General features: G+C 36.5%; 1 protein-coding gene across 11 annotated transcripts in view; it reads left to right on the top strand.

The window, feature by feature from the left end:
* Positions 1-13,598, top strand: part of QKI (QKI, KH domain containing RNA binding) — a 160,336-nt gene extending 146,738 nt beyond the window's left edge. For 3 of the 11 annotated variants that reach the window (XM_070796496.1, XM_070796497.1, XM_070796495.1), the window contains 3 exons: positions 618-917; positions 3,654-3,728; positions 7,669-13,598. In XM_070796496.1, the coding sequence (XP_070652597.1) occupies positions 618-917; positions 3,654-3,728; positions 7,669-7,685 (392 nt within the window). In that variant the 3' untranslated portion in view covers positions 7,686-13,598. Of the gene's footprint in view, positions 1-617; positions 918-1,607; positions 2,093-2,867; positions 7,114-7,668 lie in introns of those variants that run through there. The other 8 variants (XM_070796490.1, XM_070796493.1, XM_070796498.1 and 5 more) reach the window with 5 other exon arrangements.
* The last annotated feature ends 3,524 nt before the right edge of the window (positions 13,599-17,122 follow it).

Raw genomic sequence — 17,122 nt, forward strand, 5'->3', positions numbered from 1 at the left:
TTTTTTATAAATGGTTGGCTTTAATTTACTCATGAAAAAGAGTATATCATTAATAGTCATGTGTTTAGGAATGTGACTTTTTTATATTTTCTATGAAGAAGTTAATCACTACAAGTGCAGGAAATTAATAACTATTGGTTATTTTGGCTAAGTTAATACAATGAAAATTATTCTTTCCTTCATTTGAAACTGAAGCTACTCTTTAGAAATATACTAAAACTGTTATTTCTGTGGACTCCAATTACAGAGTGTTTTTAACATCTTTTAATGCAAGTGTTTTCTTGTGCTTCTGCATGTACCTTTATCATGAGATCTTAAAAATATAGACATACCAAATACATGAAGTAAATATAACCTATTTAATGGTCTCATTCTTCCCCCCTCCCCCCAGTGGCTTTTTAAATTTTGCACATTTATTCTTAATCACATTGGGAAAGGGGAAGCTGTTTTGCATTTGATTGGTGTGCTTTGGCATTTTTGTGTGATCAGCGCATGTACTAATGATTTCCTTTTATTTTTCTTCTTTTCTGCTTTTTCCTTTTCCTCCTTCCCTCTCATTTTCCGTGTTTTACACTGCTGTCTCTGTACTTCCTTCTAAATTTCTTTGCTTACTGTAGCAGCCCTTGCCTTTTCTCTTGCAGCGACGGCCCAGGCTGCTCCGAGGATTATCACTGGGCCCGCGCCCGTGCTCCCACCAGCTGCCCTTCGCACTCCAACGCCGGCTGGCCCTACCATAATGCCTTTGATCAGACAGATACAGACCGCTGTCATGCCAAACGGAACTCCTCACCCTACTGCTGCAATAGTTCCTCCAGGGCCCGAGGCGGGGTTAATCTACACACCCTACGAATACCCCTACACGTTGGCACCAGCTACATCAATCCTTGAGTATCCTATTGAACCTAGTGGTGTATTAGGTAAGTTGTTCTCCCTGTATGGTTAACAGCATTTTTCTTCATCACTTTTGCTACCCCAGACTTTGAAATGATATATCCATTTTAGAGAGGCAAGACAAGCTTCCACTGGAAAGACTAAAAATTATTTCAGCCTCTTAAAAGTTCCCCCTTTAACTAATTGTACCTGAAATTTATTCAGATGCACTTTGGTGACTGACGGTCACTTTGGTTGGGTAAATTTGCAATGAACATTTTAAACAGAAAATGCTTTTCACGTTTGACATCACCGAGGTCGTTCTGAGTGTTAGATCCCACCCAGAGGCCTATCCCTTCATCAGCTCCACCACCCAGAGTTTTTAGATTGCTTTTGTGTCGGAAATTTATTTGTCTGCTACATTTTCAATTTTTGTGTGAAAGTCTTTTGAGACATTTTAAACCTGATGTGTGTTTTCTGATATTTGTGGTCACTTAAAATATGAAAGGGACCAGATAAATGGTTGCATTCTTCAGGTTTCTTCAGTTTTTTTCTTTTGAAGTCCTAGTTAATATTAAAGATAAGAGACGTTCTTAGTTTCAGTAGTACAGTATGGAATTGATAAGTAATACTGTCTCACTGAATTAGAATCACAATTGAGGCAAAAATGAAGAAACAAAAAGTAAACAAAAAGTGGTGTGCTTGAAAAAGACATTACTGACGCCTTTTTTTTATAGAGTGGATTGAAATGCCAGTCATGCCTGATATTTCAGCCCATTGACTGCTGGATGAAGGACTAGAGCAGCAGCTGTTCTAACACGACCAGTCAATGTGGACACACTGTTTCTGCGCTGCCCCTTTGTTTTACCAGACAGAATTTGAGTTCTTTTTTCTTGAATTGTACATGACTTTGGTGCTGTGTGCATGCTGTTGACTTTTAGGACTTTGATCTTTTAAAGTTATTTTTTCCCCCAGCATTAATATTGATTTATAAAAATTTGAAAGTTTTTAATGAACCTGGACACTAAGATTGAAACTTGAAAATTCATTGTTCAATTAAAAACGCCACAGTGCTCTGTATGTTATCTGTGTGTGTGCATGCACTCAGGTGCGTTTTGTTTCATGAGCAAATACATTTTATTGTACATGTTTTCCGTTTATCTCTAAATCATTGTAAAAAGTATTACAGGTCAGAATCATACAATAGAACTGTTTCTGAGAGGCTTGTTTCTGTCGCACATTTCTTGAAGCATTTTTTAAAATAACATGTAACCTGTAACCTGTTTACGTTTTCCTTTCTGTTAACGCTCTGTCCTGTGGCCCCATGCTGCTCCTTTCCCCAGAGCTCCTCTCTGCTGCACGCACAGCGTCTGTTCGAGGAGTTTGACTGTTGCTTCCCGCAGGGCTGGCACTCTGAGCCACCAGCTGCTGTTCCAGCACTCTCAATGCAAGATCTCACTGATTTTGCCTCAGCGAATTACACTTACATAAGATTAGTTTTTCCAAAATGAAAAAGGGGTGATGGACCAGTTTACTGCTTAGAAATAGCAAGAGGCACTGCAGTAAAATTTCCCATTTTAAAGCAATGTGCTTTTGTTGTGTTGGAAAATTTTTATTTATAATACTTAATTATTAGACTGACAAAATTGAAAGTAAAATACACAGATACCTAATTGACATGCATAAGGTGAATAATAATGAGCACTAAATGGCAAGATTCCATTATCAGTTTTATTTCTCACTTTGCCACCTAAGCAGTGAAACATGATATTGACCACTTGGAGAACTGAGAAAATGAATTTCAAGTTGCTATGTTATAATCAACTTGCACACAGATAACATGCATGCTATATATCAAGTCTCACATGAGTATTTTAAAATAAGCAGTGCCCTTCAAAACAGATGCAGACATGTGTGTTGGTGGTAGTGAGGAGATTGGTATTAGCCTCAAATCTTCATTGATGACTAATTTTTAATTCCCTTCCTTTTATCTTTAGGTATGGCTTTCCCAACGAAAGGCTAAGAATTCAAGAACGGTCTTAACTGAACCCTCATCAGATCTGAATTTAACAAATGCTTAGTCTCAGCAGCCTCCAGGGGGGTGGGAGGGAAGCTTAGCCTAGCAGTCAGTGACTTACTTGCACTTTTTGCACACTGATAGAAAATAAAAGTATGTTATTAATTGGTCTCGTCTGTAATCTTACAGAGTAACGGTAATTTATAAGGAGTGTACAGTAGTGTACTGACTGCTAAGTGTACTGTACTGTTCGCTTTACTAATCACCTAATTCATTGCAGTTCATACTTATTGACTCGAAGTTTAGAACCACGATCTGTAGGCTTTAAGAATTGCATTTAAACCTTCTTAAGTGATAGACTCTGGAAGTGTGGTCTTAAGGTTAGCAAATAATTGTCAGTATTAAACATGGCATTATTTAAGTAGTCCTGCTGCAAGAAAGGCACTTCAGTGAATATGTGACTAGTAAAGCCTAACTATGTTTGGATCTAATAGAGTTCATGAAATCTGTAACTTGGGATTATAAATGAATGGATAAAATAGGTTAAGGCCAAGATGATTGAAATGAATGCAATATTAATAGATGCATATATACGCAACATATAATGGTTAATTTTAAGACTACTGTGCCTTAACGTGTTTCCTAAAACAAAACTTTTGTAGTAAATGAACATTGAAATCCATTGTGATAAACCTGCTGTTAATGTTTGTTTCTTTTCCCTTGTGAATGTTTTCTAACTTTGTCTTGGTAATTGCAATTTAACTAGGTGCGGTGGCTACTAAAGTTCGAAGGCACGATATGCGTGTCCATCCTTACCAAAGGATTGTGACCGCAGACCGAGGTTAGTTTAGTTCTGCAGTTCTTGTTTATGAGAAATGCGTTGGGTGTTCATAAAGTTTGCGACACCACACCTGATGGAAAAACATCACTGCTTGCCTGCCATCGTTTCTTTTCCTTTTCTAAATTAATTCATAATAATTGAAAGATTTAAGGGTTGGGTTTTTTGGATGTTTTCTTTTCCTCCCTTCATATTTTAATTTATTAAATTCTATTTTAGTATGTACAATGATTTATTTCTACTAAAATGTAAATTAGTCCATCTGGGGAGCTATTAAATTCTGATATTGCCTTATTTTTCAGGAATATTTTTTGCCCTAATTTACCTTTTAGTTCTGAAATTTTGGGTTGGTTTTGCAAAAAGAACTAAGCAGATGGTGCTTTAATGAGAGAAGTAAAGGAATATATTCCTCCTGTGTCCTCTTGGAGAAAACTGAAGATTTAGTTTCCATTTTCCTTTTTAATAAGACACTTGAACCCCACTGTATACACACAAGGATATACATGTCAGGTCCTTAGCTGAAATCAGCAAGAGCCTGTGAAGATGACTTTGATGAAGTAGGATTTTTTAATAAATGAGAAAATCATTTCCCTTTTATTCTTACATTCTTGTCCCAAATCAGATCCTTTGATTTTTGTCATTTGCTGCTAAAATGAATTAGCTGAAGGTAAACATTTGTGGTGACATGAATCCAGCTGTTTGAAAGACCTTTTTTGACTAACCCATGACTGGAAAATAAGTCTTCATTTTTCTCCTTTTCCACATGTATAATTTGTGTCCTATATATGCCCTTGGACCCTTCTATAAAATTATTTATGTCTATTGAGGAGTGATGATTTTGGTTTATTGACATTGTTTTCTGAGTTTGTCATTACAAGGTAGCAATCCAAAGCAAGATTTTAAAAAAGGATTTTTTTTTTTTTTTTGCAAACTTCTGTTATAGCACATCTTTACCTACTAATTAATTTGATCAAGGTCTCTAGTATTAGTGGTGGAAAGTGATGTATTTACACCCCAATCCTACATTTTCTATGAACTTGAGAAAGACCTAACCTGTCAGTTTCACATAGTTATCTTAAATACTGATGGACGCAAATGTTGTCCACATCAAAATAAAATACCTTTCCAAAGACATTGATGATATTTATTTAGCATCATACATAATTAAAGAGTTTTAAGACTTTTAACTAATACATATATTACTCATAGAGATTATTGACTAAACAGATCCCCCCAAGGTCAGCGGTTATCTATGAAGATGATATAAATGTAAGTACATCATGCACCACAAGGAAATAAATGACCCTTTTTGTGTCAGAAAGTCTCCTAGTGAAGGAGGAAATTTAAAAAATCTTTTAAGTAACTCTTCAATTTAAGGAAATTGAGTAATTCCACAAAGAGCTGGGAGTTTTTACATTGTTAGTGTCTAAAACAGTTCTAAAGACTATTTTCAAGTAGTTTTCCTTCTGTTAGCCTTTCCCTGCATGCCCTTTTAAAGAGATTTCTCATAATTTTATTTTACCACATTATTGGTCTACTCAACACTCCAGTGCCTTGAGACAATTGAAAATATTAGAAAGATTATACCGTATTTGAAACTGACAGCACATTCCATGAGAAGCTCTTTTGTAGTTCATGTGTTTTCATTAGTCCTGTCACTGTTTTTATTCAAAATGCAATGTCAGCAAACCGAAATGCTCTTTTTTTCTTTTCCTTTTTTTAAATAACAGATGCTTGTATACTGCTGTTACTATCACTGTAAGCACTCACTGGGTCTAAGGGAGAGGTCTGAAGTCCTTCACTTAAATTATTTTATGATACTACTGTTTTCTCTATTTTTTGAGGTTTTTTTAATGATTATTTTTTAATCTTTTGAAGGGAAGATTATGAGTATTCATTTATGCAAGGAAACTCAGCCCTTAGACGTATAACCATGTAATTCTTTATGAGCATTTAGAGTACTGCATGGTTGACAGACATCTAGTTCTTCACTAAAAATAACCCCCCCCGTACACGTATTTCGAGACTGAATATGAAGCCTGTAAAAGACCAACTGACTTTTTAGTTGTAATGAACCGTCAGTGATTTTGCACGGTTGACACACCTGTGTGTACTGCAGGCCAGGACTCGGCAGAGGACATATTCTAGGTTTACTGGTATATATAGAAACAGGAGTTTGCTTGTTTATATGTTCCACACTCAAAAAGGCATAATCAAAATGTTTCTAAATAATGATTTTACAAAAACCATCATTTACATAATTTGTATAAAAAGCTTAATACAATTTTAATCAAAATTTTAAGTAATTTAAAAAATGCTTTAAGATTCTATATTTCTGGAGTACCTATGAAGTGGTATGACTACATCATGTGAAGTATTTATTTTCTTCTTTAACTTTGGAGTAGCAGTTTTTATTTTAATTAAATAAAATTCCAATTTTTTCAACAAATTCAGGGAAGATTTGGTCACATTGAAGATACAGTATTTTTGTAGTATTTATAAGCTGTCCTATGTGATAGACTTTTAGAAAGCATTTTTTTTATATGAAGGTAAACCAGTCCATTATATAGCTCGTTCAGACTCTGTGAACATTACACCTACTAGGTTTCGATTTATCACGTGGCACAGAATCTGCCTTTGCACTGAGTACCTTTTCATTCGCATCTCCTCTGCCTTAGTCACAGTGGCAGCAGTGCAGAAAACTCTCTCAAACCTCAGAATATAGTAGAAATAATTAAAGCTGTTGAATGAGTCTTAAAAATCATACTACTGTTAAGTGGACCAAGTTTGGTGAAGCAGAATGTGACAGAGGTTGATTAAGGAAGGAGCAACTCAAGGACATTGGGAATGATAACTTTTCCACTTGAGAACTACTTTATGTTTTACTGTAATTTTTTTTTAATTTTTTTGTTCTGTTTGTTATTTTGCAAAAGAAAATAGTATTTACAGGTGGCTTCTTTTAAAATATAAAATATAAAGCAGGAATGTATATGAAATGTCAGATTTTATTGTATTTGCAGAGTATTAGCTTTGAAATTGAATAAAGAAAGCTGTTTGTAGTTTTAAAATGCCTTATTGGTATCAATTAGAAATTTCTTCTATTTTTTGATGTACTTAGAGCTTTTTGAGTATAGAATTTTAAATGGCAGGATTTTACAGTGTTTACATGCAAGTGCATTTTATAAGTGTTCTATATGTGTAAAATAGTATTTCCAGCTGGAAAGTGTTGGCCGGCGCAGAAGGCCTGGCCCTTTTCTGGTTCCCATGATGTTGCCCACACTGCTAGACTACAGTTTAGTGTTGCTTTGTATCATGAGGCCAAGAAGTTCCATGTTGTTTGTAAATAGAATAATTGAAAAAGCAATAAACATTTATTGAACAAAAGAAACTTTGTTTGGCCCAGAGTTTATGTTGAACCAGATTATTCATAGAAATTAAAATTTCTTTAGATTCATTTCTGTTAATCATTGATTATTAATAATCACATCCATCATTAATAGTTGCTTTAATGCTTGCATCTGAGAGAATACTAATGCTTAATAGCAGTCAGATACTGATAGCTGCACTGACTGTTTCAGAATTCTGTATACCAAACCTATTCATTGATGTTGTTTTCCAGTTTCCTTCATTGACTGCTACTAACTATTAGTTGTTAGTTGTATTTTATTTCTATTTTTCCTGTTAACAGTTTTTTTTTTTTTTTTTTTTTTGTGGGAGTGGGCTCTCCTTCATTTGTTCAAATCATGATATGGAATTGTCATGATTTTTATTGTATTCTGTAGATGGTGTCAATCAGTTTGTCAGAATTAAACATGCTTTTTTTTTATTAGTTGTGATTAGTTTTTCATGTTGTCATTAAGCCGTCACTAGCTGAAACTAATCTCTTCTCTATCTTTTCTTTTCTTTTTTTTTTTTTTTTTGTTTTTTGTTTCTAACCACCCAGCCGCCACCGGCAACTAACCTATGACCTTCTGACCTCTGAACTCTTCACCCAATGATGACCTGACCATGCCTGCCTGCTGATCAGTTAACTGGTAATCGCCTTTGCTTGCCTGTCGTCAGTGCAGCGAGCTGAGGCACTTGTCCGTTCGTCTTACCATCTAACCAAACAAAAGACAAAGAAATCGTTGTCCTCCAACTCAGCTTTTGTTTGTTTTGTTTTTTCTTTTTCTGTTTGGGTGAAAGTGGTTCTAGAACCTGCACTGAATAGTAGTAAAGCAATAAGGCCCAATTCATCCCACAGCACTGATCATCTTGTAATGTCCCACCCTAAGCGAACGGTAAGAAGGCCTCACTTCAGAAGGGGAGACAGATGGCCCTTAACTACTCAGTGACAGAGGCAGTTACTGTGAGAGACTTCTAGGAACCTCTCTTCATAGCGAGTCAAAGCTCTCTGAATGTACTGTGTGCTGATGCATCATGCATGAACCTTTGGTCAGGGATGTCATTGGTGAAGCGATTTCAAAAAGTATTCAAAATTTGATATGCTGTTTAGTCACTACAGTGCCCTCAAAGGGCAGAAGTTGCAGCCTTTTTTATATTGCCTGCCAAAATTTGAAGTATTAGAAGTGTGCCATGAGAGAAAAACTTAACAAGGAATTTTGGAAAGTAATGCAAAGAACAAAACTGCAACACTATTTTTAAAAAGATAAATATCTGAGTTAAAATTACTGAACCTTTATTTTACACCTCCTTTAAAAAATATATGAGAACAAGGTACATGCATTATGTGTCACATTACTGGGCAAACTGTTCAAATATTTTTTTTAAACCTCCCTGTATAGAAAAAAATCATTAAGGATGTAAAAGCCATGCTTGCCTATTTGCTGTATACATGTAATGAAATTGTAGATAAAGTGTAGTGCATTGAAACAAATGAACAAAAAAAGTAGATACTTTTACTATACAAGGGTGCTGGTGCAGAAAAAATATATATATTTTTGGAAATGTAGCATTTTATACTTTCAAGTGTTATAAAAAAAGAAAAAGAACAAAGAAACCCTTTATTTCATTAAATGATTTTTTCTGGTGGTTGTCAAGAAACAAAAGACCAAAAGAGCCTTTTTGTCTTTCTTTTTTATTTTTTAAGTATTGGAATAAGTCTAAAGAAAAGAAAGTGCCTTATTTTCCTTCATGGTCATTTAGTCAAGTGTCTTGTAAGATCAGCTCCTCCCTCAGAATACAAGTCAATGCCTGTCACTCAGTCGCCCAGTATGTGAAAGAAGATGTGAGGGGAGACACATGAGTTGATGGTTTGAATTAAATGATTTTTTGCCACATTACCTTGATATCAATTTGCCAAATCTGATACTGTGAAAAAATTTGATAACTTTTCTAATTCCTAACAAGTAAGTTTAAAAGCATCGTTTTAAAATAATAATTGAGTGCTTTTGGTAATTGGTATACTTAATGTTAGCCCAGAGGATTCTGAAATAAAAATTACGTGTGATCAGAACACCATTTATTTCATAGACAAAATTAGAACTTTATTTGGTGGGCGTGTTGTTGGATTTTTCTTTATTAATCGGTGGTAATAGTATACACAGCGTTTCTAAATGACCCAAATTTAAATCAGACTCATTTCTTCCGAACCAGATCGCTTGTGTAGTCCATCTCTGCTGGTTTTAGTGGCCTAAGCCGCCACCACACACACACAATCCCACCCACACGCACGCACGCGCGTGCTCACACACACACATACACACGCCCCTAGCCCCAGTTTAACTTTAAAGGAATGTGAGAAACTAGCATCATTGTGCACATTACACTCAACTACATAAGAATATGAACTTGCAGCTTCTCCGGACGTTCAGTCAGTTTTGTAGCTGAAGTGCTTTGTGCACAAAGCTCTACATCTGAACTCTGGCCTGCAGATCTAAATGATCTGTAAGTGATCATTAAATGCCCAGTACCAGATGTGGCAAATGCCGAGTGGCCGTAGGTCCCCAGCTCATCAACTCCTGCCCTCTACATACCTTCACAGCTTCACAGTCAAAGGTCAGCAGTAAGCTCAGTAAGCACCTTCGCGGTGACCTCCATCATCTTGTCTCACTTGGAAACCGTTTTCAGTTTATTTACTATGCAATAGACATTCATTGTTTTGTATTCAGCTAGCTTTGGTTTAGTGCGCCACTGCTTTGTCTTTCTGTTACACATACAGTTGTTTTGATTTATTTACCATATGTGCTGTGCCATTTTGATTTTTATTTTGTTTGGTTGGTTGAATAAATTTGCGACACTCAAACACTTGAGGTGATAGTTTAAAAACGATACCAGTATTTGATCCAGTTTCATCTCAACTGTGTTATACCTGGACATTTTAGATGTTTATCAAAGGTCTTTTATGGGGAAGAAAGTAAATGTATGAAATAAATGCGTGACATTTGAGTAATGTTGGCTCTGAACAAACGTTTGAAAACTTAGTTGATAAAATTTTGGATCAACTAAAAAAAAGCATGACTTTTGAAATCTCTGAATGCCTTGGTTCTCAGTATTATCATTCTTTATTGAATTTCTTTCTTATTAAAATATGTAGTTTTTAAGACTTTTTTTTTTTCTGACAGTATTATGTAATTTTTAGCGCGGGTAGATGGGAGTGTCGCTTGTATGTTACGTACAGCTGACATGTGTTTTGTCGATTCTTTATTATCTCAGTAGTTTCATGCTGTGTATGTACCATAACCAACCTATTGCCTATGAGAAACATGTAAGATAATGTATTTACAGCCATTGTTACAAGTTTATAATGTATTTTTCTATCTTGTTTTATATGTATGTTATATAACATTCAAAAAGAATTTTTTTCTTGATTGAGAAAAGGATACAAAATGCAAAATCCACAATTTTGATAACTGAAAATTGCCAATTGTTTTGCAGTACTTTATTATATTGGGTGTCTTGTCTTTCTTGGGCTTTTAGTTAGCTAATGAATGAATACATTAGACACTTTTGGGTTTTAGTTGGGATTTTACATAGCTTGCATTTTAATTCTTTGGTTCTTTGCTGTTTCTATTAACCCATAGCATTATTTTAATAAATGTTATAATATCAACCTACTAACTCTGGACTATGTCTGTTTATTAACCTTTACATGTTTAATTAAAATAAACAAATAAAGACAAAAGAATGTAAAGTCTTGAATTACTGGACTAACCCTGAAGGAAGTGACCACAGATAACATAGCGTGACTTGTTTGTATGTTGTGTGTCAGCTGACAGTTCCGCACACTGCTGTTAAAGCGGCTTTGGTTATTCTGGCCTTTTACCTTGAGGGGAGGTGCCAGGAGAGATGGGAACAAAGTAGTGTTGGTTTGAGGCGTTCTTCTAGTCTTGCCACCTGCCTTTCAACTTCTGCATTACTAATTCCACACTTTCTTATTTTTCCTTCTCCAAAATAATCACTGTCTGCTCACAGCGTAAAGGGTAAAGAGATTTATCGTAATGATATACCCAAGAAACCAGTTTGATTCTTTGTTGAACCATTTTTTAATTTTCTATAAGTAGATAATCTAATGGTCACATTATAAAGCAAAGCATCTGGTGACGTTTTACCTTTCTTCAAATTGGTGTTTTAATTGGACGTTTTTCCAGTATACAGTTATGAACTGTTTTGGCTAGCTGCTCCTGTTAAGGAAAGCCAAAGGTAGAGTGGCTCCGTGTCTCAGGCCAGCCCCACGTCGCCATTCATGACGACCACAGACGCAGGCCCCCCCAGCACGAGGCCAGACAGCATCGCTGAGCTTTCTCTCTCGCCCTGTTCCACAGTACAGTCAGAATACTTTAGTACAAGAAGTCTGAGGGGGAGGAACAGTGCATTTGAAAAGTGGTGTATATATCGTGGTTTGCATGGGAGTTAGATTTATTAACTTACCTTCACGCTTTTCTTAGCTGCAGCCTAGGTAAACTGACCTCTACTTACCTATTCTTTTAACTCTTGAGGTGCATTTATGTTTCACAGATACTGGTATTTCCTTTTCTGTGAAATGGTCCTCCTGGATAATAAAAATTCTCAGGATGAATTTTTGCATTTGCAAATAATGCCTTATTTCTGTAAATTGCTTTTTATTTATTTTAAAGTTCTAAAATTTGGGGCTGAAATGAGTCACATTGTTCCAGAAGACATAACCACACCAATATGGTATTAACCAGACTGTCAGAACGTAGCCCCATAGTATATATACATACATGAAATACATAGAATAGCAAGAGCATCAGATTTAATCATAATTTAGATGGTTCTTTTGATCAAACATATTGTTTCTCTGATGGGGAGGGGGCAATCTATTATTGTTAGGTAGACAGCTTTAATATGCTACTATCTTTAAAAGTTCACATTGCCGTACAGTTAATACATATTGTTTTGTGAAAATTTGAAGATAACTTTCAAGCTGCTAGTATACAGGTCATCGTGGTACCATGTACGGAAGTTGATGAAGAATTTCTATGTATTTTATTCTACATTTTCTGAAGTCTGTGAATGCAGTCTCATCTCATTTTCAGTTAAGAGTCCTTTTATGTATAATTACGTTGTATTGCCACCTTTTATGTTGGAAAAGTCCAGTTTTAAAAGACAAAAATGACAAAACTCATTTTTATACAGGCTATAATAGTATTAAACTTGAAATCACCAAATTGTCAGAATGATAAAATGCCAGAGTCAGCTTATTGTTTTATACTACTAGTATTTGACAAAGCAATTGGAAGTTAAGCTTTCAGTTGAGAAGTTGGTAAAGTTATGTACTTGCAGTCAAGCATCTTTTTCTTTGGGAAAATGGAGCATGAAAGTCGATATTCACCAGCACACTAGTACACTCTGTGTGGGAGAGCCCACCTCGGGGGCGGTCAAAGCACCCTGTCCATAAAGCCAAGATATGTGAATGTTCACACAAGAGGTGGTTAAGGTTTCTCAATAAATAATGAATGAATATAAAGGGCTGTAAGTTTTTTAGTCCACCAAAAGCAGACAGTAGGTGTGATTTAAATTACATTGATTTGCTCATTACCAAATCAAGACTCTTCTTTACCAGCTAACATTTATAAATGACAGTCTAAAGTTTCTCCATTTTGAGGGGGAGGGGTTTGTGTGTTTGAAATAAGGTGTCTGTTATGTCTTGGTAACAATTAGCAATTGGAGGGTTACCAGCAAGTGATTTTTAGTAGAGTGAAACGTATTGTTGGATTATAATCCATTATTTAATAGCAAAAATTATCCAGAGAACTTTTTAGACTCAAAGTTTCTAAGTAAATGTAGTTTTTAAACATCTTCAAAAGTTTCTATTTTATTTAAAATGGAAAAAGGATTCGTTTTATAGATAATTTTACTTTTAGAAATATTCATATGGTACACACATGTAATTTTATCTGTGGTTTCTCTTAACATATTACCTATGCCTTTGCTATGAAGACACATAACAAAATTACATGCCTCCCTGGTACTCAATGCTGAATCAAACTGGTTCACCCAAGTGTAGAACTCTCCTTTCTGTCTTTCTGCTGCACTAATTGCAGGGGGCTGGCAGAGGAGGAGGAAGTGTCAGTTCACAGGAGACGTGGCCGGTGGGTGCAGCGAATAGCACAGCGTGGGCTTCTCACCGCTTACAGTGTCGCTGTCCCTTCATGGCAGACACCGCACTGCAGACAAAGCGCAGCTCCCAGAGTAAAAAGTACATATCTTTTTGAAAGTGCTGTTATTGAGAAATTTTGATTACCAAATACATCGTTTATGACTTATATTGTAGTGGTGTGTATGAAACATTTAGAACTTGTGGAAATTGTATATACAGAGAAAAGTTGAAATAGGTCTTTCCAAATCGTATGTGAATGGAGAACCACATATGACTGTACATGACGTGCAATAAACCAACTGGAAAAAGTGCATGTGCTTCATCCTCTCAAGCCGACTGCAGCTGAAACGCTGCTCGTGCAGACCCACACGTGTGTAAATACGCTCGTGTCCCATGCCCCTCCCCAGGCCCACACGTGTGAATATGCTCATGTCCCATGCCCCTCCCCAGGCCCACACGTGTGCAAATATGCTCATGTCCCATGTCCCTTCCTAAACCCCACACGTGTGTGTAAATCCAAACCCCACATGTGTATAAATATGCTCATGTCCCTTCCCAGAACCCACATGTGTGTAAATATGAAAGTAAAGAGTGCACGTTACAGTTTTAGCTTCTATTGGTGCTTTTAACCCTATTGAGAAGAAAATAGAAGAATCTGACATTCTGGAGCAACATTACCCCTGCTGTCAGTGATTAGAATAAAGGAAATCACTAAGCTGATTTAGCTACAGTGTTGCTCAGTTCAGTGTGCATCCAAAGTGCTTGTTTCTAACTAAGAAATGGAGGCGCAGCTGTACGCAGTTCTGCTTGTGTTCTGGTGGCCCTGTGGGGCCTTACCTCCCTGACCAGCTTCTCAAAGGGTATAATGTAAAACAGGTTTTCAAGTTTTCCTCCTAAAAGATCAGATGAGTATGGTTTCTATTTAAAGATGGCTTTCATAATTCATCTATTTCTTAATATTTAGGGAGCAATTCCTAATTGCTTGTGTGCTTCCTTGTATGAAGGGACAGGATGAATTTGGGTTTCCTTCCAGATGTCACTTTTTTTTATATAATTATCTACCTCTTTGTAGGAACTCTTTATGGTCTTGTTAGAAAGCAGTTAAGCTAATCGAACATTCAAAAAATATACCACACCTAAAAGAAAACATTAGTGTTAGTGAGTTAATGTTTTTCCAGAAGAAGTACATTAAAATCCAAGTCTGCAGTTATACATAACTGTTTTGTGGAAAACACGGGGGCCTGTTTTTATGGTCTCTGCAGCGGTTCCAGTTCGAGGGAGCATCTCAAAGTGAGAATGGAAAGTTTTAACTCCTGTGGTTCTGATTTCTTCGTGTATGCCCTGGTTACTTAGCTGAATACCAAGGAAAACTAGGGTGAAGTGATTACAAGTAAAATATTGGAAGAAAATACTCGCAAATTAATCCAGAAGTATTTTCTTACATCTCTTCGAGTTGATACTAAAAATTCCATGATCATTTAACTTCAAACGTCTATCAATGTTAGGGGAGGAATAAAGTGCCTTGCCTATACCCAAAACCTGAATTTTAAAAACCTCTTGTCACAGTGTTTTAAGTAATTTAGCCTAAATATTAGAACGGACTAACAGTGCAGGTGAGAAGCTGCCTTGAACACTTTGAAGTAAATTACATAAATGATGCTTTTGCCCAGTGATTTTTCACTTAGGTGAAAGAACATTGGAAAAACTGTTCAAAAGTTAAACTTACTCTAAATTTCTAGATGGTGAGAAAATGGAAAACTTGATAGTGGGTGGAGCGCTGTACATGTGAAAACACCAGTGCTAAGAACTCCGAGAAGCTAAGGTCTAAATTGGTGTGCCAGGGAAGAAAACTGCATCAGCAAGTCAAACGCCCCACCCTAAACTCTAATATTTTTTAAGCACCAGTTTGTGGGGCTATTAGCAGGAACATCAGTTTTTAAGGCAAAGAAAAAAATTAAGAAACTGGGAGCATATGATATCACATCTGAAAGCAGCCTGTCATCACTCACTGTTGGTTTCAAAATGAATTAAATCTCTCTCATAGCTCCCGGAGCTTACCATGAAAGCAACCTGACATAGCGAGATGCAAAAGCAAAAAAATGTCATTTATACTTCTGTGTCTTCCAAAGAACAATGCATTTTCATTGAATTCTACATGAGTCTGTAACAAAGATTCTGTCCTGTGCAAAGGGAAGACCACCGATGTGAACTCTGTCAGTTACCCATACTAATAAACAGCAAGAAAGCCTTGTAAATACCTTAACTCCTTCAGAGGGGTTAACCCAAATTCTTCTAAATTGCTTGTTATCCTCTTCTGCTAAAGATTGTCCATCTCCACCATGCTAGAGGATTTATAGCAAAGAAAAGCTGTTGAATCAAAGTATAGATGAGTATCTGAACTAAAACTAATGAGAAGTCATTGGTGGGAGGCGCAGCTTGTTTTAATTGCTGAAATACACGTGTAATATTTTTATCTACAGAACTCCACATCTGAGTAAACGTGCAGCAACTTGTGGCTGGAGAGCATGTCATTAAGGGAAATATTGGGAAGCTCAGTCTTTTCCTTACCGCTGTCTCCCCCAAATTCAAAGAGAGGTGCTCCTTTCTTCAAGACCCCGTTGGACAGAGCTGGTGGAAAAACAGAAAAGAAAAACATAAATTTAATCTAAAAATAATGCAGACTTGAAGGATGGAGCTGGTTACCACACCAACTCCCATTTCTTAAGTGTTTTTGTTTATCTGCGATCCCACTAGACCCAGAAGTGATGATGAGACAATGCAGGCTGTGAGTTCTGTCTCCTCGCAGGTTCCTAGCTGAGAATTTGGGTAAGAGGGTCGAAATGAACCACCTCTAGGAGAATCTTCTCATGGGGGCAAGGAATGCCTCGGGTTTGGATGCCCAGGAGGCTCTCTGCCCACTCCTTTTCAGTCTGAGTTACCACCTGTCCCCGCTATGAATGTTTCTGAAGAGTAGGAACTCGTTGTAGAACTGCCGTAATGAAATTGAAATTCAAACATAGCGGGGAGAGAAGTTGTTGGGCTATATGTTAGAAAGGGATTGTTGTAGTACCAAGTTGTATACTAGTGGCTTTAACTAACAGCTAAAAGACGCTGGGAAGTGTCTCAGCAGGAATCGGGTCTGTCTGGCACCCTGTGTTACTCATATTGATGAATTATCAGCCCCACAGTCAACTTCTGAGCCCTTAACTGGATTGGACACATGGTGTTTATCAGATGCAACAATCAATCAGTACATGATTCAATAAACTCAGGAATATGCAATGAACAAAAATAACCGTTTCTCTGCATATCGGAATACATTAAAACCAAAGACCTATGCATCAAATTTGTGTTGCCCAAATATGGTAAAGCCATGTAATAAGATAGATTAATGGTTTAAAATCAAACATGTTTCTACTGCCCATGTCCTTTCAAAAATGCTCCCTTGGTGACCAGTTTGGGAGATTTTGCTGTCATTATTCTTGTTACACATAAGCCTCAAGTATGTGGTCTGGGTAGACAGCAAAGATAGGAAGTTTCAATAGAAGACATCAGTTGCACAGGTAATTTTTAGCCTCTTTCTGCAACAAAATTTATCAAAATTTTCTACCACGCATTAGTTATGCTCTTCAAATGAAGCAGCTCTAAGAAGTTGTTAACAAATTTGTGAGGCTGTAAATTAAAAACCAGAGGGACAAGTGTACACTGTGTATGTTGTACATTTAATTCTGTCGGTCAGCGCAGTGTGAGCTTTCTCTCCACAGGTGTACTGTGGAGCTTGGCCGCAAGCATCCAACTACCTAAAACTTGGTGTATTCCAAAGCAGATTCGAAAC

This window comes from Bos indicus, chromosome 9 (genome assembly GCF_029378745.1).
Source record: "Bos indicus isolate NIAB-ARS_2022 breed Sahiwal x Tharparkar chromosome 9, NIAB-ARS_B.indTharparkar_mat_pri_1.0, whole genome shotgun sequence".
In the NCBI taxonomy this organism is placed as follows: Eukaryota; Metazoa; Chordata; class Mammalia; order Artiodactyla; family Bovidae; genus Bos; species Bos indicus.